Below are 26431 nucleotides of genomic sequence, written 5' to 3' on the forward strand. Positions count from 1 at the left end.
CTCAGCTACAATCGGGCGGAAGGCGGGGTACTCCCTGGACAAGTCGCCACCTCATCGCAGGGCCAACACAGATAGACAGACAACATTCACACTCACATCCACACACTAGGGCCAATTTAGTGTTGCCAATCAACTTATCCCCAGGTGCATGTCTTTGGAAGTGGGAGGAAGCCGGAGTACCCGGAGGGAACCCACGCAGTCACGGGGAGAACATGCAAACTCCACACAGAAAGATCCCGAGCCCGGGATTGAACCCAAGACTACTCAGGACCTTCGTATTGTGAGGCAGATGCACTAACCCCTCTGCCACCGTGAAGCCCTGCTAACTTTTCCATCTAATTTTATATTTTTTTTCTCTATTTCCGCAGCCATACACCTTTGAGTTATATAACCTGCTGTACGAAACATGCTAACTGTCATCATGCTATCGTTTGCACACATGCTAAATGTTAGTATTTTTATGTAAGCAAACGTTTAAGGCGAGCTCTGTAGCTCATTTTCAACAGTGATTCCTAGAACTCACTATCTTCAAAGCACGGCTTTTCTAGTTATTATTATTATTATTATCATTATTATTAGTATTATTATTATTATTATTATCTAAGTAATATTATATTATCAGTGTTGTATAAAGATCAATATCCACACTAGATATTATATATATTATATATATAATATATATTATTATATATATATATATATATATATGTTATATTATATATTATATATACATATTTAATATTATATATATTTATTATACAGCACATAGATATACAGTATATAGCTATAGAGTACATATAGAGTATATATAGAGTATATAGAGATAAAGTACCTAGATATGGAGTACACAGATGTATACTACATGAATATAAAGTACATAGATATAAAGTACATAGATATACATCCAGAAGCGGTTATGAAAACATTGCATTGTAAACTATGCCGTGGTTGCTATGGCGACACAATAAACAACACCATTGTTGATGTTGTGGATTATTACGGGAAGACATTTCCCTCACCTGTGCAGATAGGCTCCTCCCCGCTCCACTGGCGGTCGCCTTGGCAACGGCGAATGGTGGCATCCAGACCGCTGGGCAGAGACAATCCTGACTTGCAGCGCACCTCCAGCAGGGCAGAGAAGGAGTGGGTGGGCGACAGGAGGCGGGCCTCCCAGTCCGCGCTGGGGGTCAAAGGCCACGGACAGGTACGACCTAGGAAAACACACATAGACTTAGACACATACTGTATAAATACTGCATATATATATATATATATATATATATATATATATATATATATATATATATATATATATATATATATATATATATATATATATATATATATATATATATATATATATATATATGTATATATATTTATATATGTATAGTTTGATATATATATACAGTATGTATAGATGATATATATGTATATATATGTATAGTTTGATACATATATATATATATATATATATATATATATATATACATATGTATGTATAGATCTATAGTTTTATATATATACTGTATAAATGTATAGTTTGATATACTGTATATATATATATATATACATATGTATGTATAGATCTATAGTTTTATATATATACATATATACTGTATAAATATATAGTTTGATATACTGTATATATATGCATATACACTGTATATATAAATATATAGATGTATAGTTTTATATATATATATATATATATATACATATATATATTTTTATATATATATATAATGTATATAGATGTATAGCTTGATATACAAACGTGTATATACAGTATGTATATATGTATGTATGGATATATAGTTTGATATACACATATGTATGGATGTATAGTTAGATGTATATATTATATATATGCATATAGATGTGTATATATATATACAAACCCCGTTTCCATATGAGTTGGGAAATTGTGTCAGATGTAAATATAAACGGAATACAATGCTTTGCAAATCATTTTCAAGCCATATTCAGTTGAATATGCTACAAAGACAACATATTTGATGTTCAAACTGATAAACATTTTTTGTTGTTGCAAATAATCATTAACTTTAGAATTTGATGGCAGCAACACGTGACAAAGAAGTTGGGAAAGGTGGCAATAAATACTGATAAAGTTGAGGAATGCTCATCAAACACTTATTTGGAACATCCCACAGGTGAACAGGCGAATTGGGAACAGGTGGGTGCCATGATTGGGTATAAAAGTAGATTCTATGAAATGCTCAGTCATTCACAAACAAGGATGGGGCGAGGGTCACCACTTTGTCAACAAATGCCTGAGCAAATTGTTGAACAGTTTAAGAAAAATCTTTCTCAAGCAGCTATTGCAAGGAATTTAGGGATTTCACCATCTACGGTCCGTAATATCATCAAAGGGTTCAGAGAATCTGGAGAAATCACTGCACGTAAGCAGCTAAGCCCGTGACCTTTGATCCCTCAGGCAATACTGCATCAAAAAGCCACATCAGTGTGTAAAGGGTATCACCACAAGGGCTCAGGAACACTTCAGAAAACCACTGTCAGTAACTACAGTTGGTCGCTACATCTGTAAGTTAAAACTCTTCTATGCAAAGCCAAATCCATTTATCAACAACACCCAGAAACGCTCCCAGCTTCACTGGGCCCAAGATCATCTAAGATGGACTGATGCAAAGTGGAAAAGTGTTCTGTGGTCTGACGAGTCCACATTTCAAATTGTTTTTTTGGAAACTGAAATAGGAAAAGAACCATCCGGATTGTTCTAGGCACAAAGTGTAAAAGCCAGCATGTGTGATGGTATGGGGGTGTATTAGTGGCCAAGACATGGGTAACTTACACATCTGTGAAGGCACCATTAATGCTGAAAGGTACATACAGCTTTTGGAGCAACATATGTTGCCATCCAAGCAACGTTATCATGGACGCCCCTGCTTATTTCAGTACATTCAATTGAATATAAAGTTGAAAAGGATTTGCAAATCATTGTATTCTGTTTTTAATTTACCATTTACACAACGTGACAACTTCACTGCTTTTGGGGTTTGTACACGCACACACACTCACACACACACACACACACACACACACACACACACACACACACACACACACACACACACACACACCTGGAGCCACACAGCTGAGACCACACTGGCCGTCACACAAACATTGACGCTTGCTGCCACAGTCTTTGTCCACTTTACAAGGTCGGGGACACGTCCTCTTCCTCTCTTCTCCCACTAGTCTCTCTGGGCACGACTCTGTTGGGATAACACACACACACACACACACACACACACACTTGTTACGTCCCCCTGGCAGCAGGCCCTTTGTTTACCCTCCTTGCATGGGTGGTGCTGGTAAAAAAGGAGCAGCAGGAAGTTGTTGACTGTGTGTGGGTGGCAATGGAAACATTTACCACCCAGGTTGCATTGTGGGTGTTTTCTAGCAGCCATCTTGGCATTGTTGGACGATCCTTCAGCAGCACACACACACACACACACACACACACACACACATACACACACACACACACACGCACGCACGCACGCACATTTTCTTGCACTTCTGAGTATCATTAGTCCGAAGTGTATTTCATAGTCAGGGAGTAGTCTTTGCCATTAAGTTGAATGTCTCTTGTTGAGGGTTTATACACGAAAGTATCGTACTTATTACACAGCAGCTGTTTGGTTGTGACCCGCATCTTAGTTAGGAAACGTGGAGGTGTTGAAAATCGCCATGTAAAATCGCTAATGCTAAAAAAATATAACAACACTCTTAAATGAAAAATATAATAAGATACTTTTAAATGTAATAAAACTTAATAAATTGACATCATAGTATATATATATGTACTTAACAAATATTTTTTGGGATTACATTTTTGTTGTACTTATTTATTAAAAACTATATTGAAAATGTTTTAAATGAAAAGTATAATAAAACACATTTAAATGTAACATTTTCTGACATGCAAAATGTAATAAAAGGTGATAAATTGACATAATAGTGAAAATGTTTACCATTGAGTGAGATGGATAAATAAATAGTTAATTCCATTACAATAACTCTGTTACAAAACAATAAAAACAATTTAAAAGATTACATTTATTTATCTAATAAATATTTTCAATATTTTAAATTAAAATTAAAATAATAATAAGTATATTATCTTAAACTACTGAATGACATGTACAACATAATCAAATGTGAAATAATATTACTATTTCTGAGCAGGGTTAAAGAACATTATTTTTTACAATAATTTGATTCCATTCTAAATCAAATAAAACAATTAATTTTAACTTGAAAAATTTATTTTTGGATTAAATTAGTTCTTTATTAATTCATCCAAAAAAAACAACACTCTTAAATGACAAATATAATAAGATACTTTTAAATGTAATAAAACGTAATAACTTGACATAATAGTATATATATATATATATATATATATATATATATATATATATATATATATATATATATATATATATATATATATATATATATATATATATATATATATGTATGTATGTATGTGTGGGGAAAAAAATCACAAGACTATTTCATCTCTGAGAGAGAGAGAGATGAAATAGTCTTGTGATTTTTTTTCCCACACATACATATATTGCGCTCTACTACGGTATCGAGCACTATTTTTTGGATAACCTTATTAAGACATATATATATATATATATATATGTATATATATATATATATATATATATATATATATATATATATATATATATATATATATATATATATATATATATACTCTACAAATATTTTTGGGATTACATTTTTGTTGTACTTATTTATTGAAAACAATATTGAATTTTTTTTAAATGAATAGTATAATAAAACACATTTAAATGTAACATTTTCTGACATGCAAATGTAATAAAAGGTGATAAATTGACATGATAGTGAAAATGTTTACCATTGAGTGAGATGAATAAATACATATTTCAGTCAATTACATTTTTTAAAAAAAGAAAAGAAAAAAAAGACATTAAAATGTACAATACAATCAAATGTGACAACATTGAAATAATATTACTATTTCTGAGATGGGTGAAATATTTTTTTTTTTTTATTATACAACAATAATTTAATTCCACTTTAAATAAAATAAAACAAATTAATTTAATTAGAAACATTTTTTTTTTTGTGGATTAAATTAGTTATTTAATAATTCATCCCAAAAAATATAACAAAACTCTTAAATTACTTATATAATAAGATACTTTTAAATGTGATAAAACTTAATAAATTGACATAATAGTGTGTGTGTGTATATATATATATATATATATATATATATATATATATATATATATATATATATATATATATATATATATATATATATATATAAATTTGTTTCGTTTTGTTTCCCCACTCAAAATCAAACATTTTTGTTGTACTTATTTATTCCATAAAAAAATATTAAACATTTTTTAAATGAAAAATACAATAAAAAAAAAATGTATTTAACAATTTCAATATGTAATAATCGATTGAAATAAAATTACTAGTTGGGTGAAATAACTATTTTTTTTTTTATTACATAACAATAATTTGATTCCATTCTTAATCAAATGAAACAATTACATTTAATTACATTTAATTTGAAAAATAATATAACAAAACTCTTAAATGACAGCTATAATAAGATACATTTAAATATAAAGTGTAATAAAACGTAATTTAAAAAATATATATATATTTATATATATATATAAATAATAATAAATAAAATAAAAAAATATATATATGTACAAATAATATTATAATAACAATAAGACACATTTATATATATATATATATATATATATATATATATATATATATATATATATATATACAAATAATAATAAATAAATAAATAAAATAAAATAAAAGTATATATGCATAAATAATAATATAATTATAATGATAAATAAATTAAATAAATAAATAAATAAAAATATTTTATTTTTTATTTTTCTATTTTTTTATTTTCCCCACTTGGCGCCCCGTGGGTCAGATTGTAAACAAGACATTTAACACATATTAACGGGACTGACAACAAACACTCCAGGGTCAAACTTGAGCGAGCTTGGGTGAAAAAAAAAACCATGCAAATCCAAGAGATTACGGACCAATTGGCCGTCACGCATTAGTTCACTTTTGAGGCTCTCTCTCCTCCGTGTCACATTAAATGTGTTCCCCAGACTTTAGAGCACAGCCCAAAGGATATTTGGGGAGGGGGGACACAAACACAAAAAAAGCCACAAAGTGGCAAAAAGATGAAGTTTAGCAAGGCGACGCGATCAAAGCGGCGGGAAGCGGACACGGCGAGACAGGAAGTGCATGTGGAGGCGTACCTGGAGGCTGCGGGGCCACAGTGGCGGTGAGGGCCCAGAAGGAGAGCAGCAGCAGAGCAGAGTCCATCCTCCTCCAAGCAGGCCTGCGACCTTCTGAGGAGGGGTCCACGTGCACACGCTCTGCAAGGAGCCCAGCGTGGGTGGGCCGCGGGGGGGGGAGGGAGCAGGGAGTGAGATTGCGACACATCTGCTTTGTGCTGAGCAAAGGAATTAGCCCCGCTGACCTTTCACCTATTTGCATCCGGGCGGGAAGACCGAGGCGCACGAGGAGCGCACCTTTGGACTGTTTTCTATGGTACGTTTACGCAACGTGGGCAAACATCTGGCGTGCTCTGCTTCCTGTTTGTCCTGCAAAAAGGAACAAAGTGGCCTTGGAATTAAAAGCTTTTAATAACACTCCATTTTAAACCTCATTTTAAAAAACAACATTTTTAATTTTTTGTTCTTTCTAAAACCAACGGAGTCACTTTGAGACCTCCTGAAGTTTGTTGTTTGCAGCTGCAAGCTCACGTACGCCCCCACCCTTTCATGGTGAATCAGAGTATTACATGTCAGTACTTTTCTCTATTTATTAGGCGTGTAGAAAAAAAATCGCTTTCCGAATGAACTGTGATTCTTATTTGTAACAATTCTTAATAAAAAAAATTCTAAATCGATTTTTAGATTAATCGCAATTTTTTTTCTTAATCGATTGAAAAAAGTCAAAAATCCATTTTCAGATTATTGCAATTAAAAAATATATTTTTACGATTGTTAATCGATTAAAAAAAAATTATTTTTAGATTAATCACGATTTTTTTTTGTAACGATTAAAAAAAATCAAAAATCTATTTTTAGATTAATTGAGTTTTTTTTCTTTGTAGTTATTCTTAATCAATAAAAAAATAAAAAATCGATTTTTAATTTAATTGTGATTTTTTTTAAATCTTTGTAACAATTCTTAATCAATTTGTTTTTTAATCGATTTTTAGATAAATCGAGATTTTTTTGCAATGATTCTTAATCGATTAAAAAAATCAAAAGTTGATTTTCAGATTATGGCGATTTAAAAAAATATATTTGTTATGATTCTTAATCGATTAAAAAAAAGATTTTTAGATTAATCACGATTTTTTTGTTAACGATTTTTAATCAATTTTTAAAAATCCAAAATCTATTTTTAGATTAATTGCGATTATTTTTTCCTTTGTAGCAATTCTTAATCGATTAATAAATAAAACATTTTTAGATTAATTGCAATTTTCTTTTTTTATATTTCTATCAATTCTTAATAAAAGAAAATCTTAAACGATTTTTTGATTAATCGCGGTGTTTTTGTAATGATTCTTAATCGATTAAAAAAAATCTAAAGTTGATTTTCAGATTTTAGCGATTTTTTTAAATCTTTGCTACGATTCTGAATCGATTAAAAATTCTATAGAAAGTACATTTTTAGGTTTTTAATCAAATAAAATACTTGTTTTATCTTTGTAGTGATTTTTAACTGTTTAAAAATTCTAAAAATATGTATATATATTGATTTTTAGATGGGCAGCACGGTGGAAGAGGGGTTAGTGCGTCTGCCTCACAATACGAAGGTCCTGAGTAGTCCTGGGTTCAATCCCGGGCTCGGGACCTTTCTGTGTGGAGTTTGCATGTTCTCCCCGTGACTGCGTGGGTTCCCTCCGGGTACTCCGGCTTCCTCCCACCTCCAAAGACATGCACCTGGGGATAGGCCCCTCCCACCTCCAAAGACATGCACCTGGGGATAGGTTGATTGGCAACACTAAATGGTCCCTAGTGTGTGGATGTGAGTGTGAATGTTGTCTGTCTATCTGTGTTGGCCCTGTGATGAGGTGGCGACTTGTCCAGGGTGTACACCGCCTTCCGCCCGATTGTAGCTGAGATAAAGAATAAGCGGTAGAAAATGGATGGATGGATGGATGATTTTTAGATTAATCACAATTTTTTTTGTAACGATTTTTAATTGATTAAAAAAATGAAAAATCCATTTTTAGATGAATCTGGATTGTATTTTCTTTTTAACAATTCTTAGTCGATTAAAAAAATCAAAAATCGATTTTTAGATTGATTGCGTTTTTATTTTATTTTTGTAACAATTGTTAATCGATTTAAAAAATCGAGTCTTAGATTAATCACAATTTTTTTTTACTTTGAAACGATTTTCAATCGATTAAAAAAATCAACAATCGATTTTTATATTAATTGCGTTTTTATTTTATTTTTGTAACGATTCTTAATCGATTAAAATAAATCAAGTTTTAGATTAATCACGATTGTTGTTGTTTTTTACACGATTTTTAATCGATTCAAAAAATCAACAATCGCTTTTTAGATGAATTGCGATTTGTTTTGTCTTTGTAACAATTCTTAATTAATTAAAAAGTTTAAAAATAAATGTTTGGATTAATTGCGATATTTTTAAATCTTTGTAACGATTCTTAATTGATTAAGTACATCGATTTTTAGATTAATCAATTTTTTTTTCTTTGTAACATTTTAATTGACTAAAAAAAGTCAAAAATCGATTTTTGAATAAATTCCTTTTTTTTTCTTTCTTTTTAAAAAAAATCTTTGTAACGATTCTGAATCGATTAAAATTGATTTTTAGATTAATCACAATTTTTTTTAACGATCAAAAATCCAATAATTTAGGAGATTGTCCGGCCATACTCTCTGATTGGTCACAAGTCCCTATAGGGCGCCATGTTGTAGACCATACTCTTCTATACACCTAAGAAGCAACATGAACTGGCCGCTGTAAGTCCCCCTGACTCCATCCTCATCTCAAAACCTAATTCATCATCGACACAAGCTGATCACAAAGCAAAAGCAAGAGCAGTGTTGAACGAGAATAATCTTTAATTGGTGTTTTTTTTCGGGAGAAATCTCAAAGTACATCCACAGAACCAGCACATAGTGGGTCGGAGAGCGCTGTGGCGCGCCTGCTGCGTCAATTAGAGTCCCTGGAAAGACGCAGCCAGCACATCTGGGAGGATGCCAGCACATCTGGGAGGATGCCAGCACATCTGGGAGGATGCCAGCTGGAGAGCGAGCGAGCGTCCGGTCGGGAGCGCAAAGGAGCACGCGGGCGCGAGGCGGAAACGGTGCAAAGAAAGCAAGAAAAGGACGAAGCATGCATAGTCCACCAGGGGGCGTGAGGAGCTCGTCCTTGTACAAAAAAAGTCTGCATGGGGGTGAAGGTCATCAGTGAGGTCAGGAGGAAACATCCATCAAGAAAGTATAACATCGTAATAACAATAATAAGAAGAAGAAGACTAATAATATCAGAACAAAGAGTCCTTCTAGCAAATACGAGCAGAGATGTTGTAGGAACGGTCGAAAGGTCCATTTTAGATTCCACTCCAACAGTCATAATAATAATCTTCTTCCTGTTAAATCTCCTGAAATACTCGCAGTTCTCCATTTCAAACCCAGAAATGTGCACTTGTTTAACCTCTTTATTAGTTATATCACTGGCTGACTTTAATTGAAGATGCGTAGCGAAGCCTGTCTGTAAAAATAGAATTGTTGCAGACTATTTAAAAAAATACATTTGAAATGTAGTATATAATTAATATCATTGTATTAATCATAATTAGCACATTAGCAACTTGAAAAAACGTTTACTTTTTTTTTATAAGTGGCTAAAATATCTAATATTCATCAATATATTAAACAAATAATGGTAAATGTTACCATTTTTTTACCATTTAAAAAAAAATCCTAATGTGATCATTATAATATAATTGTGATTATTTGTATTGTTTATAATGATTGTTGTGTGGTATCATTAATAATAATTAGTACATTAGCAACTTAAATATTTTTTTTGGGAAAATTTTAAAAAATGGCTAAAATATCTAAAATTCATTAATATACTAAACAAATAATGGAAATTTGTATTATTTTTTACCATTTAAAAAAGTACTAATGTGATATATATATATATATATATATATATATATATATATATATATATATATATATATATAATTTAGATTTTTTTGTTTTGTTTATAATGCTAAATTATTTCTGTATGGTATTAATAATAATAATTAGCACATTAGGAAGTAAAAAAAATATCCAATATTCATCAAATGGTATTATTGATAATAATTAGCACATTAGCAACTTTAAAAAAATGTTTTTGAAAATGTTAAAAAGTGGCTAAAATATCTAAAATTCATCAATATAATAAACAAATAATAATGGAAAATTGTTAACATTTGTTACCATTTAAAAAAAAAGTACTAATGTGATAATTATAATATAATTAGGATTTTTTGGTTTTTGTTTATAACGCAACATTTCTGCTGTATGGTATTAATAATAATAATTAGCACATTAGGAAGTAAAACATTTAAAATAAAAAAAAAGTGGCAAAAATATACAATATTCATCAATATATTAAACAAATAATAATGGTAAATGTTACCATTTTTTATAAAGGTCCTAATGTGATAATTATAATATAATTTAGATTTTTTTAAATGTTGAAAAGATTGTTGTGTGGTATTATTAATAATAATTGTTTCAAATGTCCAAAAAATGTACATATAAAAATGTTATTATATTAAATGGCCTAAAAGCGATCAAACCAGTTTATTAGTGTTATTAATATTATTATTATATGACTTCCACTGCAGTAATACTGATAATAATTATTATTATTAATATTACTTACATTGCAGTTATATTGATAATAATTATTATAGTTGATTGTCAAGGGGGGTGAAGTGAAGAAGTATACTTGATTGAAGTACTATGAAGTATACTTGATTGAAGTACTATGCAGGTAGTAGACAATAGGGATCATGTCTTGAGTGTTACTGGAGTGACGCTGATGGAAACAAATATTGAAGGGAAGCGAGTCGAAGCGGAGTTGAAAGAAAAGCAGCGTGAAGAAGCTGGTAATTACGTACACACACAAAAAACAAAAAAAAGAGGGACGTGTGGTCGCCGTGGACACAAAAGAGGAAAGAAAAAGACGACCAGAGTTCTCCTGGAGGAAGCAAAGTGAAGTTTCTACTTGACAAATTGTTCTAGTTGCCAATTGTTCCACAGAAAGATGGTCCTCCCGCCGGGTTTAGTCGTGTAGAAAATGTACAAAATGATTCTCTCTCCTGCGAGTGTCCTGAAGTGTTATAAAAATATACAATTCTCCAATAACAAAACCCCTAAAAGTTAAATTATTCTCTCCGTGCGTCACCATGACGACCAAACACCTGAGCTGCGCGCCTCCTCCTGATACATTCATCATCATCATCATCGTCATCTTCATCATCGTCATCATCATCGAGTCCAAAAGTCTTGCCCGGAATATTCCATCACTGGTCGGCCAGGCGGTTCTCATATTTGCTAAGGATGTTGCGACATCGTCCAAGTTCTTTGCGCATCTCCGCCACTTCCTGTCGCAGGGCGGCGTTCTCTCGCTCCAGGAAGGAGGCGCGCACCGATATTTGGTTTTCCTTCAGGCGGCGAGCGTCTCGGGAGCGCTTGGCCGCTTCGTTGTTTTTGTATCTCCTGCTCCAGTACTTCTCATCCTGGGGGAACACAGGCACCATTTTTACTATTGTTGGTCTTTGGGAGAGAAAACACTACAATATTGCAATAAATCATTCTCTTTCATTCAAAATCTAATTTAAAAAATGCATTTTTATATGAATTTATCTAAAAAATACATTTTTTAAAGTTAAATATAAAAATGTGTTAAAATGTAAAATATTAAATGACATGTAAAATATAATAAAATGTGATTAAGTTGAAATAAATGTACTATTAGGGAGATTAATTAAAGAATATTGTTTTACAAAATAATTTAATGTCATTCAAAATAAAATTTAAAAAATGCATTTTTATATTTATTTATCCAAAAAATATTTTTAAAAAAACTTAAATATAAAAATGTTAAAATGCAGATATTAAATGACATGTAAAATATAATAAAATGTGATTAAGGTTGAAATATTGTTTTACAAAGTAATTCAATTTCATCCAAAATAAATTTTAAAAATGTTTTTTTGTATTAATTTATGTTAAAAAAAATTAACTAAAACAAAAATATATTAAAATGTAAAATATAAAATGACATGTAGAATATAATAAAATGTGATTGAGTTGAAATATTGTTTTACAAAATAATTCAATTTCATTCGAAATCAAATAAAAGAAAATCTATTTTTATATTAATTTATGTAAAAAAAAAAAAAAATTTAATTAAAACATAAAAATATATTAAAATGTAAAATTTTAAATGACATGTAGAATATAATAAAATGTGATTAAGTTTAAATAAATGTATTATTAGGGAGATGGATCAAAAAACATTATTTTAGAAAATAATTCAATTTCATTCAAAATCCACTTTTTTTTTAAAAATTATACTTATTTATGTAAAAATATTTCTAAAATATTAAAACATAAAAATATGTTAAAATGTAAAATATCAAACTATTTAATGACATGTAAAATATAAAAAAATGTGATTACGTTTAAATAAATGTACTATTAGGGAGATTTAAAAAAATGTTTTACAAAATAATTTAATTTAATTCAAAATCAAATTTAAAGAATGCATTTTTATATTTATGTAAAAAATATTTCTAAAATACTAAAACATAAAAAGATGTTAAAATTTAAAATATTAAATGCATGTAGAATACTATAAAATGTGATTAAATTGAAATAAATGTACAATTGGGGAGATAAATAAAAAAAATAATTTAATTTCATTCCAAATCAAATTAAAACATTTGTTTTTTATATTTATCTAAAAATATTATTTATTATTTAAATAAAATATGTTCAAATGTAAAATATCAAACTATTAAATGACAGGTAAAATATAATAAAATGTGATTAAGTACTATTAGGGAGATTAATTAAAAAACATTATTTTACAAAATAATTAAATTTACTAACTTTTAAAAAATTGCATTTTTATATTTATTTATGTAAATAAATATTTCTAAAATGTAAATGTGTATTAATAATAATAATAATGTTTACAGTAATAACATATGATTAAATTACTAGTGTAAATAATAATAATAATGTTTATAGTAATAACATGATTAAATTACTAGTGTAAATAATATTAATGTTTACAGTAATACAATGTGATTAAATTACTAGTGTAAATAATAATGTTTTACAGTAATAAAATATGATTGAATTGCTAGTGTACATGTGTATTATTAATAATAATAATAACTTACTTTCATGTTGTCGGGCACCAGGATCTTGCGAGCCTTCTTCACCATGGGCTGCGGCTTGAGCTCCTCCTCGCTGAAGGACTGCCTCCTGGGGTCAAAGTTCTGCTGGCCGGGCCCGTTGGACAGAGCCATGTCCGAGGGGTCCATGTCGAACATCTCCATGCCCTCCGGCCCGCTGTCCGTGGGCGTGAGCAGCGGCGGGCAGGAAGACGACGGGGAGGACGAGCAGGACGGAGACTCGTACGAGTCGTTCATACTCGTCTGGCTGCCTGCGGGACGACACAGAAGAGAAACACTTTTAGCAACTTTCTACTCTGCACTGAGGAAAGGCAGCAAAGCAGGCTGCACTACACCAACACCACCGCCAGGGGGAGTCAGAGTGCAATGTGGCGGCACAAGGGGCTGAGTGTAGTTTCGCCTCACTTTTATGAGGCTAGAAACCAATAGAACTGGAATTAAAAACAAAAATCATGCCAACCACACTTGCAGGAAACATCTCGCATGACAAAAAAAGTTTTTATTGTATAATAAGACGTTGTGGAATCATAAGAATGGAGCATCATGTGGGAAAAGTAATGTAACTTTCTAACCTTCCCCTTGAAAGCAGTTTAGTCACAGTCTGCTTCAACAAGATGATGAGATATTGTTGTGATATGTATCGATAGTGCATGATATGCAGCTGGCACTTGTATCAGGAGCTCAGTCTAATGTGCCATTTTGTCACATTAAAAAGCTCAGCAGCTTGAGCGATCGCCCTTTTATCATTGTTGATATCATTGTTCATAACGATAGTGCATGATAGGCGGTCTGTAGGAGATCTAGTAGTACAAGAGCTGACAGATGTATGGGCTTTTCAGTCTAATGTGTACCTTTGTCATTGGTTGACAATAAAATCTTCGATTTTTTTCCCCTATTGTCAATCAATATTGCTAGTGCATGATAGGCGGTACATATGAGATACAGTACAATCGCTGGCATTTTATCAGGATTGCATTTGTACGTGTACCTATGTCATTTTCTTTGCTATAAAAGCTATGCAACTTGACATGATATTTTTTTGGGGGGGGCGGGGGGGTTGTATTTATTATTGATAGTGCATGATAGGCGGTTCATAGATGATACAATACAATAGCTGCAGCCTGTATGGGCATTTCAGTCAAATGTGTACCTCTGTCATTGTTTGACAATAAAATCTATGTAGTTTGATATAATTCATTTTTTCTCCCTATCAATAATCAATATTGATAGTGCATGGTAGGCGGTACATATGCGATACAGTACAAAAAGCTGCCGTTTTATCGAGATTTCCAGTTGTACGCATACCATTATTTGACAATAAAAGCAAAGTAGCTTGTTGTGATCAATTTTTTCCCTCAAGCAATGTCAATAGTGCATGGTAGGCGGAAAACACTACAATATTGCAATAAATCATTCTTAAAACATACCGGTAATTTCTTTATATAAATGTATCTAAAAATTATTTTTTTTAAAGTTCAACATAAAAATATATGTTAAAATTTTAAATATGAAATGACATGCAAAACATAATAAAATGTGATTACATTGAAATAAATGTACTATTATGGAGATAAATTAAATAATATTATTTTACAAAATAATTAAATTTCATTGCGAATCAAATTTATCTAATATATATATTTTTTTTAACTAAAATATACAAATATGTTAAAATGTAAAACATTAAATGTCAGGGAAATTATAATAAAATGTGATTGAGTTGAAATAAATGGGCTATTAGGGAGAATAATTCAAGAATATTGTTTTACAAAATAATTTAATTTCATTCAAAATTAAATTTAAAAAAAGTATTTTTATATTTATTTACGTTAAAAAAAATGTAATCAAAAATAAAAAGATGTTAAAATTTAAAATATTAAATGACATGTAAAATATGATCAAATGTGATTAAGTTGAAATAAATGTATTATTAGGGAGATAAATTAAAGAATATAAAATCAAATTTAAAAAAAATGCAGTTTTATAATAATTTATGTAAAAAATATTAAAAACATAAAAATAAAAATATGTTGTGTTAAACTATTATATGACAGGTAAAATATAATAAATGTGATGAAATTCAAATAAATGTACTTTTAGGGGGACAACGAACAGAATATTGTTTTACAAAATAATTTAATTTCAAATAAAAACATTTAAAAATTTCATTTTTATATTTATTTATGGGAAAAAAATATTTCTAAAATATAAATGTAGTGTATAGGAATTTCAGTGATATGTGTACCATGACAATAAAATCTAAGTAGCTTAATGCGATACATTATTTTGCCCGATATTATTATTGACAGTGCATGATAGGCGGTATATAGGAGTAAACAGTACAATAGCTACAGTAGCAGTTGCATGGGTATTTCAGTATGGATGCATGGTATGTAGAAGAGGTGGTAGAATAGCTTGACGTGATGTGCTGTGTATTTGTCCTGATTATTATCAATGCATGATAGGCGGTACAATAGTTGAATGTCACATGACTACCACTGCACTCACGTCTTATCTCATCAGGAACAGACAAAATCACAAACATTTCATGCTGGCGCTTCCACATTCCGCTGCACTCAAGTCAATCGTTTCCGAGACCACGCAAGCTATGTACTGCGTCTCAGAAGTTGTTGGGGTTTTTTTGTCAGTGCAGCCACCTGCTGGAGGGATCCTGCCGGAATGTTCCGGTTCTAGCCTGGATTGGAATGTCTTTCCCAGCTGGTGAGCAGTCGCTAACGTGTACGGATGAAGAAAGACGTCCGCATATTTCATGACGGACGGCTTTGAAACGGAAAATGACTATTTTTATTAGTAAGACCTTAATAATGACTATTTTTATTAGTAAGACATTAATAATGACTATTTTTATTAGTAAGACATTAATAATGACTATTTTTATTAGTAAGACATTTTCAGTCCAACAAACTCTCAATTCAAAGTCAAAGACAGGTGGCGTCATTGTGAAGCAGTAACTCAGCATCAGTGCAGCGTCGGTACAGCTAGTGAGTGTGCCACACACTCGCCAAGACTGCGTTTACCTATTACTACTAGTAAATAATAACATCAAAAATAAATATGTTTCACTTTTCTTAACCTGTTTTTTTTTTTATAATTATTACATGCACATGTGTCACGGACAATTTTGCAAACCAGACTTTTTTAAACCAAACAGAAGATTTAGGTCTAAAAATGAGGTTTTTGTCTGTTTTTCCGAAGCTGCCTGACGTTTGCCAAACCTTACTTAACATTTGTTTGAATCTTGAAATGCACAAAAAGAGATTTGTCCAAATATTTAACACAGAAATGGCCTTTAAAGTGTTCAGTCATTATTATTGTTTCATAATACTTTTATTCATTTCATTTTTTGATGATAGTTCAATTATAATTATTATTCAATAATACATTTCATTTATAGATGTACTTCCTTATTAATATATATACATATATATATACATGTATTATTAAATAATGATAAGTGAATCTATCATAGGCCACTTCTGTAATATTAAAAATAAATAAATAAATAAATTATTTTTTTAAATTTAAATTTTGAATACACTAAATTTACATTTTTCCAAGCATTTAATACAGAAATGTCCTTTAAAGGTTTAGTTTATTGTTATTATAATAATAATAATTATTATTATTTATAACACATTTATTCATTCATTTATTTCATTTTTGATGATAGTTAATGAATTATCATTATTTAATGTTATTATTTAATTTGTGTATTTTGTTTATGAATCTTATACATTATCATTATTGAATGTATTTAATATTAAATAATAATTAATCAATTAATTAATTAATTATTAATAATACATAATAATAAATGAATCCTTCATAGGCCACTCCCGCATATATATTTTTTTAAATGCACATTTTATTGAAATTAAAACATTTGAAATGCACTAAAATATATCTGTGAAGCGTTTTGAGTGTCTAGAAAAGTGCTATATACATCTTATCCATTATTTTTTTTGTTAAAAATGACGATTTTTCCAACTATGTGTGGAGTTTTCCAAGTATTTCATTCATTCATTCAATGAATGCATTATGAAATAATAACAAATGAACACTTCTGTATGAAATAGTTGCAAAGGTCAACATTTGCAACTTCATAAAATGAGTGTTTCAAGATGTCATTTCATGAATACATGAATTCATGTGTTTACTGTTGTTTATCATTTATATACAGTATTCTATACAGTAGTCTTTTATGTCCCTAATTTCATTCCTTTGAACTAGTCCATGTTTTTCCTTTCTAGAAAACGGTAAAAAAGGGTGAGAAATGACTAAGCTCTGCTTCTTCCTACTCCTTTTCAGACCTGCACGTGTGACTTTGTTGACGCTAATTATTGCCAGCATTATTCTGAGGAGAGCTGGTGGTATTTGCAGTCACTCACTCACTCTTCCTGTACACAAGCCTCGCCTCCCCCCCTCTGCGGGCTCCGCCCCCTTGCCTGCCGGCTCCGCCCCCTGTTCCCTCACTCCAGCGGCCTCCGCACGTGCAGCGGCGCGTGCACATGGCCGTGGCGTGTGAAGCGAGGAGAGCTTTAAAGACACGCAACCATAAACACTCTCTCTCCCTCCCCGGGTCTCGTGCTCGGCCCGGCTCGCAGCGACCGCCCCGTGCGCCGCGCTTATTAATAATTGGCCGGACGGAACACTGATTGCGCTCCTGACGGCGAGGAACATCGATCACATGCAAAAGTGGCGCTGAGTCATAAGAGTTTTATCTCGTGGTTTGTTCCTCCTGCTGAAGAAAGCAGATTTCAAATGCTAGCCGGCTAATGTTAGCGTGCATCAAGTACCCAAAATATGTGGTGTACACCTACAAAATTAGCTTAAAAATAAGTTAGCATACTAGCATTAGCACACTAACAGTTATCTTCTGTCAAGTAACAAATGTTTGATGCTGAGGTGTATATCTAAAAAAAAAAAAAATTCTAAAAAAAGGTAGCATGCTAACATTAGCATGCTAACAGGTATCATCCGTCAAGTAACAAATGTTTGATGCTGAGGTGTATATCTAAAAATAAAATTCTAAAAAAAGTTAGCATGCTAACATTAGCATGCTAACAGGTATCATCCGTCAAGTGACAAATGTTTGATGCTGAGGTGTATATCTAAAAAAAAATCCCAAAAAAAGTTAGCATGCTAACATTAGCATGCTAACAGGTATCATCCGTCAAGTAACAAATGTTTGATGCGGAGGTGTATACCTAAAAAAAAAATCTAAAACAAGTTAGCATGCTAACATTAGCAGGCTAACATTAGCATGCTAACATTAGCAGGCTAACAGGTATCATCCGTCAAGTAACAAATGTTTGATGCGGAGGTGTATATCTAAAAAAAAAAACTAAAACAAGTTAGCATGCTAACATTAGCATGCTAGCAGGTATCATCCGTCAAGTAACAAATGTTTGATGCTGAGGTGTATATCTAAAAAAAAAAATCTAAAAAAAGTTAGCATGCTAACATTGGCATGCTAACAGGTATCATCCGTAAAGTAACAAATGTTTGATGCTGAGGTGTATATCTAAAAAAATAAAAATAAAATTCGAAAAAAAAGTTAGCATGCTAATATTAGCATGCTAAAATTACCATCCGCCATGTAACAAATGTTTGATGCTGAGGTGTATATCTAAAAAAAAAAAATTCTAAAAAAATTAGCATGCTAACATTAGCATGCTAACAGGTGACAAATGTTTGATGCTGAGGTGTAAAACTACAAAATTAGATTTGAAAAAGTTAGCATACCAACGTTAGCTTGCTAACAGGTATCTACAAAATTAGCTAAAAAAAAAAAGTTTGCACACTAGCAGGTATTATTTGTTAAGTAACAAATGGTTGAAGCTGATGTGTATACCGAGAAAACTAGCTTTAAAAATGTTGGCAAACTAGCGTTAGCATGCTGCCATGTACTGTTTGTCAAGTAACAAATGTTTGATGCTGAGGTGTATATCTAAAAAAAAAAATTGTAAAAGAAGTTAGCATGCTAACATTAGCATGCTAACAGGTATCATTCGTCAAGTGACAAATGTTTGATGCTGAGGTGTATATCTAAAAAAAAAATTTGTAAAAGAAGTTAGCATGCTAACAGGTATCATTCGTCAAGTGACAAATGTTTGATGCTGAGGTGTATACATACAAAATTTGATTTGAAAAAGTTAGCATGCCAGCGTTAGCTTGCTAACAGGTATCTACAAAAAAAAAAGTTTGCAAACTAGCAGGTATTATTTGTTAAGTAACAAAGCTAGCATGCTAACATTAGAATACTAACTATTTATTTGGTGGTTTTGTTCCTCCTGCTGAGGAAAGCAGATTTGAACCCTGCGGGGGAAATAACTCTTAAGTTCCACCGAGGCCGCGGGTTCGATTCCACGGGCCACGGGAGGGCCGCTACCTCTCTGAACCCTGAGTGGGGAAATATGGGGAGAACTCACCGTGCAGGCAGTCGCTGGACCCCGTCAGACTGTGGGGCTGAGCCACCTCCAGACCCAGGAGGGAGGGCGAGGACGAGGGCGAGGAGGACGAGGATCCGGGCGGCGAGGGGGGCGGCAGGCACTGGGAGCTCTGGTTGGGCACGGCCGACTGGGAGCTCTGGGAGGGGATCTGTGCCGAGCTGGAGCTGTTGTTGCTGTGCATGTTCCCCATGCCGTTCTCCGTCAGGAACTCCTCCAAGTCCATGTACTGCAGCTGGAAGAGGCCCCCGTCGGCCGGCAAGGTGCGGTCCCACAACAGGGGCCCCAGGAACTGGTTAAAGTTCCCGCCGCCATTGGCGCCCACGCTGGCGCCGTTGCAGCCATTTACTCCCGCCGCGTTCCTCATGGGGCCCATGGGGTCCTCGTCCATGTCCTGGGGCCGCTCTTTGTCTGCGCCACAGGAGAAGACATGATCCCTACTGAGTACTCGGGGCCCACCAAAAGAATCTTTTTTTTTTTTACACGAATCAATTCTTAAAAAGACGTTTTTAGACCATCTTCTCTCACCTGTGACTCGTTTTCAAAAAGTTCCACTTAAAACTGTGATACATCGCAAAAATCAATTCAGAGTCGATTCTGAATCGAATCGTCACCCCAGAATCATTAGGGACCCAAAGAGTCACGACTCTTCGGGACATGGGTGGCGACGTTTAGCGTAACCCAACAGATTCTGTCAAATATAAAAGTGCTAATTAATCTTGATTCCAAATGGATTCAAAACTTTCAAAAATCGACAGAAAAAATAAAAAATGTTACAAAGCTTCTTTTTTTCTTCCCTGAGAATCGGTTGGAGTCGAGAATCGATTCTCAATCGAATGGTCACCCCGGGAATCGAACGTGGATCAGATTCACATCCGAAGCGTTAGCATGCTAACAGGTACCATTTGTCAAGTAACAAATGTTGTGTATACCTACAAAATTAGCTAAAAACAAAGTTAGCAAACAAGCATTAACATGCTAACAGGTACCATTTGTCAAGTAACAAATGTTTGATGCTGAGGTGTATACCTACAAAATTAGCTTTAAAAAAGTTAGCGTTAGCATGCTTACAGGTATCATTTGTCAAGTAACAAATGTTTGATGCTGAGGTATACACCTACAAAATTAGCTAAAAAAAAAAAAAAGTTAGCATTCCAGCGTTTGCATGCTAACAGGTATCTACAAAATTAGCTAAAAAAAGTTTGCAAACTAGCAGGTATTATTTGTTAAGTAACAAATGGTTGAAGCTGAGGTGTATACCGAGAAAATGTACTTTAAAACATTTAGCAAACTAGTGTTAGCATGCTATCATGTACTATTTGTCAAGTAACAAATGTTTGATGCTGAGGTGTATATCTAAAAAAATATTCATAAAAGAAGTTAGCATGCTAACATTAGCATGCTAACAGGTATCATTCGTCAAGTAACGAATGTTTGATGCTGAGGTGTATGCCTACGAAATTAGATTTGAAAAAGTTAGCATACCAGCGTTAGCATGCTAACAGGTATTATTTGTCAAGTAACATGGTTGAAGCTGAGGTGTATACCTACAAAATTAGCTAAAAAAAATGTTAGCAAACTAGCGTTAACATGCTAACTGGTTTCATTCAACAAGTAACAAATGTTTCAAGCTGAGGTGTGTACCTACACAATTAGCAGAAAAGCTAGCATGCTAATATTAGAATGCTAACAATTGTAAGGTTACTGGTTAGCAAAGCTTCTGGTTGTGCAGAGATGGCCTAAAAACTTATTTTTAGAAATTGATTATTTTAAAAATCTTTATTTTTAAATTTTTTAAATCGGGATGAATAAAAATCTGAATGTTCACTAGTATTTGTTGTGCAGGTTAAGCGTGGAGATAGCCTGAGAAAAATAGATTTTTGAACATCTGGAATCGATTCAGAATGACTAAGAATCGAATTTGAATGTGATTCGATTCTTTTCTCTTTTTTTTTAATATAAATACTGTACTTCCGAGTATTGCCATGAAATCCCAGATGGACCAGATTGCAGAAAGACTGGCGCCAGAACCAGAACCCGTGTGCGATTACGCACGTACACAGGCGTCTGCGGCGTAATCCGAGGTCACGCACGCGAGTACGGATCACGTGGGCAAAAACAACAACAACCCACCCAAACTTTTTTGGGCTAAAAAAACTGATATATACTGTATGTCTACATATCATATTAATATAATTGGATATTAAGAGTATTTGAAAGTCTGACTCCTACCTTGTTTACTAACCTCAGCTAACAAGCACCAAACATGAATAAGTGTAGTGTTTTAGATTTTTCCCATCATGCATTGCAATGGATTTAAATGGGTGTAATTTTGGTGTTTGGAGGTTTTTTTTCCATAATATTCACAAATTTATGGATATTAAAAAAAATTTTGTGTTGGTTGCATTTCTTTTTTGTGTGCCATGACTTGGGAAGGTTGTGTGGGTTGGGTCATATAGGTAAATGTTTTACACACTACGGTCACAATGTGGTGGCAGATATTTTCGATTTAAATTGGTGACACCCCGCAGCGGGCCAGATTGTTTACTAACATCCTATCAAGCAGCTGACATGCACCAAACATGAATAAGTGTTGTGTTTTGCATTGTTCCCATAATGCATTGCAATGGATTTAAATGGGTGCAATTTGGTGTTTGGATGCCCCCCCCCCCCCAAAAGGGACAGGCAGTAGAAAATGGAAAATGGATGGATGTTGTTGTTTTTATATTATCCACAAATTTCAGCTAATAGGGTTTTTTGTGTGTGTTGGTTGCATTTCTTTTTTTTGCGCCATGACTCGGGAAGGTTGTCTGGGTTGGGTGATATAGATAAATCCTTTACTCGCCACGGTCACAATGTGGTGGCAGATATTTTCGATTTAAATTGGTGACACCCTGCAGCGGGCCAGGTTGTTTACTAACCTCCTATCAAGCAACTAACATGCACCAAACATGAATAAGTGTAGTGTTTTGCATTTTTCCCATAATGTATTGCAATGGGTGCAATTTGGTGTTTGGTTTGTTTTTTCCCCCCAAAAAGGACAAGCGGTAGAAAATGGAAAATGAATGGATGTTTTTTTTTAATATATTATCCACAAATTTCTTTTGTGTGTTGGTTGCATTTCTTTTTTTGCGCCATGACTCGGGAAGGTTGTCTGTGTTGGGTCATATAGGTAAATACTTTACTCGCGACAGTCACAATGTGGTGGCAGATATTTTTAATGTAAATTGGTGCCACCCCAGATTCCTTATCAAATGAAACGTCCTTTGGACACGTGCACAAGCGTCTGCGGCGTAATCCGAGGTCACGCGTGCGAGTACGGATCACGTGGGTGGAAACAACAACAACAACAACAACAACAACAACCCACCTTTGACGTCGCAGGGGCTCCTGAGCCGCTGGTCCCCCTTCATGGGGTGCTGCAGGAGGGACTTGAGACCCGCCATGGAGCTGAGGTGGCCCCCTGTGAGGGAGCCCGCCGGCTGGGTGCAAGAACCGAACTGGGGGCTGGCGCCGGCAGGGAGATCCGGGGTGGGGAGCTGCTGGCTGAGCTGCCTGGACATCCTGGGCCAGACGGTGGCGTTGAGACACCTGTAGGGTCGGGGGGGGGACCCTGGGGGGGTACTTGGAGGGGCGAGGCGATTCGACCAATAGGAGTTTGTATGGCTGAGGGGGGTGGAAAGAAAGGGGGGGGGTGTTTACAGTAACATTATTATTACAATGAAAATATTAAGAGGATGTACAGTAAATAGCACGTGCAAATTACCTTAATGTGTTGACGAGCGGGCTCCTTTTTTAGTTCCGTGTGAGGATTTTTGCTTCCAAGTATTCCATCGCACTCCTCGGCAGAAACGAAGTGGGAGGAAGGAAAGAAAAACAACAAAAAGCAGCAAAATGGCAACAAGAAGAAGAAGAAAAAAGAAGAATGTTATCCTCGGGAGACGAAGCGGAAACCGGAAAAAACTCGGGGCGAGAGCTGAAAAATGTCGGTGTTGTCGTTGAAATGACAAGTTGATGTTTCTGTCTGTGCTCTGCTCGCGCTCACTTGTCCGTGGCGTGGAAGGAGAGTGGGAGGAGTCACGGCGTGGAAGGTGGGCGGGGCGGCGTGCTCATTTGCATGTGAGCCTGTGTGTGTCCTCTCGTCTCCGAGCTCAGATGGAACGGCCACGGGTGGATCACGTGACGTCACAAGTCGCGCCGAGGCGTGGCCAAGTGATCTCTCCAAGTTCCGAGTATTATTTATGAGACGCGCCCACTCTCGTGCCGCGCCTCAAGGCGGCAGACGGCTGTCACTTGATCCTCGTGTTTGTTTACATTCCGCTGACAACACTAAAATTTAGTCCCTTCTAAAACGTTCGCACGTTTCCCGATGAATACGTGTCGGTTCCCCTGTTCGATTCCCACAAAACGTGAGCATCCTACGCGTGAGTTGCCTTTTTTTTTTTCCCAGGCGACGTGAACGCACCAACACGTTGCCTCCGGGTGTACAAAAGGCGCCATCGCCTCACGTGTACCGCGCACGCAGCCAAAGCCGAGCCTGCTCCCTCGCGCTCTCATTGGCCGGAGGGGGGAGCGGCGGCGAGCGCCCATTGGACAGAAGTAGGTCGACTCGGCCCGCCCACTCGGAGTCCCTCTCCGTGCATGCTAGTGCCGCGTGAGAGCCCGAGTTGGAAAGAGCAACAAAAAAAAGGGGGAGAGAAAGAAAAAAAAAAAAAGAGAAGAGCGAGCACATGCGAAGCAGCGCGCCCGCCACAGGAATCCGACTACTCCGAGAAGGATGTGCTCAAGTTGAGGAGTAAACAGTTTGACAGGCTGGGAGCCGCTCGGCGGTGAATAATTCACTGTGTGCGCGCACACGTGACTTGACCTTTCAATGCAATCCAACTGTGCAGGGATGAACACAAATAAGACAGCTGGATATTCGTTTTGCAAACAACACGATTGCGTTTAAAGCGGAAGTACTTTCATATACGTCACATTTAGACCAGCAAACGTTTGTCTCCATATGATATTAATATAATTGAATATTAAGAGTATGTAATAGTTTGACTCCTACCTTATTTACTAACTTCCTATCAAGCAGCTAAAATGCACCAAACATGAATAAGTGTAGTGTTTTGCATTTTTTTCCCATCATGCATTGCAATGGGTGTAATTTGGCGTTTGGACGTTTTTTTTTCATAATATCCACAAATTTCAGCGAGCAGGTTTTTTTGTATTGGTTGCATTTATTTTTTTTTGCACCATGACTCAGGAAGGTTGTCTGGATTGGGTCATATAGGTAAATGCTCTACTCACCACGGTCACAATGCAGTGGCAGATATTTCGATTTAAATTGGTGACACCCCGCGGCGGGCCAGATTGTTTACCAACCTATCAAGCAGCTAAAATGCACCAAACATGAATAAGTGTAGTGTTTTAGATTTTTCCCATCATGCATTGTAATGGATTTAAAATGGGCGTAATTTGGACGTTTGTTTTCATAATATCCACAAATTTCAGTGGGCAGAATTCTTTTTTTTGCTTGCATTTCTTTTTTTGCGCCATGACTCGGGAAGGTTGTCTGGTTTGGGTCATATAGGTAAATTAATTGCTCGCCACGGTCACAATGTGGTAGCAGATATTTCTATTTAAACTGGTGACACCCCGCAGCGGGCCAGATTGTTTACTAACCTATCAAGCAGCTAAAATGCACCAAACATGAATAAGTGTAGTGTTTTGCATTTTTACCATCATGCATTGCAATGGGTGTAATTTGGTGTTTGGACGTTTTTTTCCATAATATCCACAAATTTCAGCGAGCAGGATTTTTTTGTGTGTTGGTTGCATTTCTTATTTTGCACCATGACTCGGGAAGGTTGTCCGGGTTGGGTCATATAGGTAAATGCTTTACTCACGACAGTCACAATGTGGTGGCAGATATTTCGATTTAAACTGGTGACACCCCACAGCGGGCCAGATTGTTTACTAACATCCTATCAAGCAGCTAAAATGCACCAAACATGAATAAGTGTAGTGTTTTGCATTTTTACCATCATGCATTGCAATGTGTGTAATTTGGTGTTTGGACATTTTTTTCCATAATATCCACAAATTTAAGCGAGCAGAATTTGTTTGTATGTTGGTTGCATTTCTTTTTTTTGCACCATGACTCGGTAAGGTTGTCCGGGTTGGGTCATATATATAAATGCTTTACTCACGACAGTCACAATGTGGTGGCAGATATTTCGATTTAAACTGGTGACACCCCGCAGCGGGCCAGATTGTTTACTAACATCCTATCAAGCAGCTAACATGCACAAAAACATGAATAAGTGTAGCGTTTTGCATTTTTTCCCCATCATGCATTGCAATG

At 34.3% G+C, this 26431-nt stretch overlaps 2 protein-coding genes across 2 annotated transcripts in view; both read right to left on the reverse strand.

Moving 5' to 3' along the window:
• The window catches only part of ntd5 (ntl-dependent gene 5), a 23932-nt gene extending 17440 nt beyond the window's left edge, over positions 1-6492 (reverse strand). Inside the window, exons 1-3 of the mRNA XM_061957634.2 lie at positions 6372-6492; positions 3123-3257; positions 1020-1211 (exon numbers count right to left, since the gene is read on the reverse strand). Coding sequence (XP_061813618.1) covers positions 1020-1211; positions 3123-3257; positions 6372-6438 — 394 coding nt within the window. The 5' untranslated portion in view covers positions 6439-6492. The remainder of the gene's footprint in view (positions 1-1019; positions 1212-3122; positions 3258-6371) is intronic.
• Positions 6493-10425: 3933 nt separating this feature from the next.
• Positions 10426-25039, reverse strand: dbpb (D site albumin promoter binding protein b). Its single transcript, XM_061957645.2, has 5 exons — positions 23843-25039; positions 23447-23742; positions 20059-20487; positions 13592-13857; positions 10426-11917 (listed from the first exon to the last, which is right to left on the reverse strand). Exons 2-5 carry the CDS (start codon positions 23637-23639, stop codon positions 11702-11704), a joined length of 1104 nt encoding a protein of 367 aa, XP_061813629.1. The 5' UTR covers positions 23640-23742; positions 23843-25039; the 3' UTR covers positions 10426-11701.
• Positions 25040-26431: the final 1392 nt, after the last annotated feature.

The sequence above is a fragment of the Nerophis lumbriciformis genome, linkage group LG04 (assembly GCF_033978685.3).
Source record: "Nerophis lumbriciformis linkage group LG04, RoL_Nlum_v2.1, whole genome shotgun sequence".
In the NCBI taxonomy this organism is placed as follows: domain Eukaryota; kingdom Metazoa; phylum Chordata; class Actinopteri; order Syngnathiformes; family Syngnathidae; genus Nerophis; species Nerophis lumbriciformis.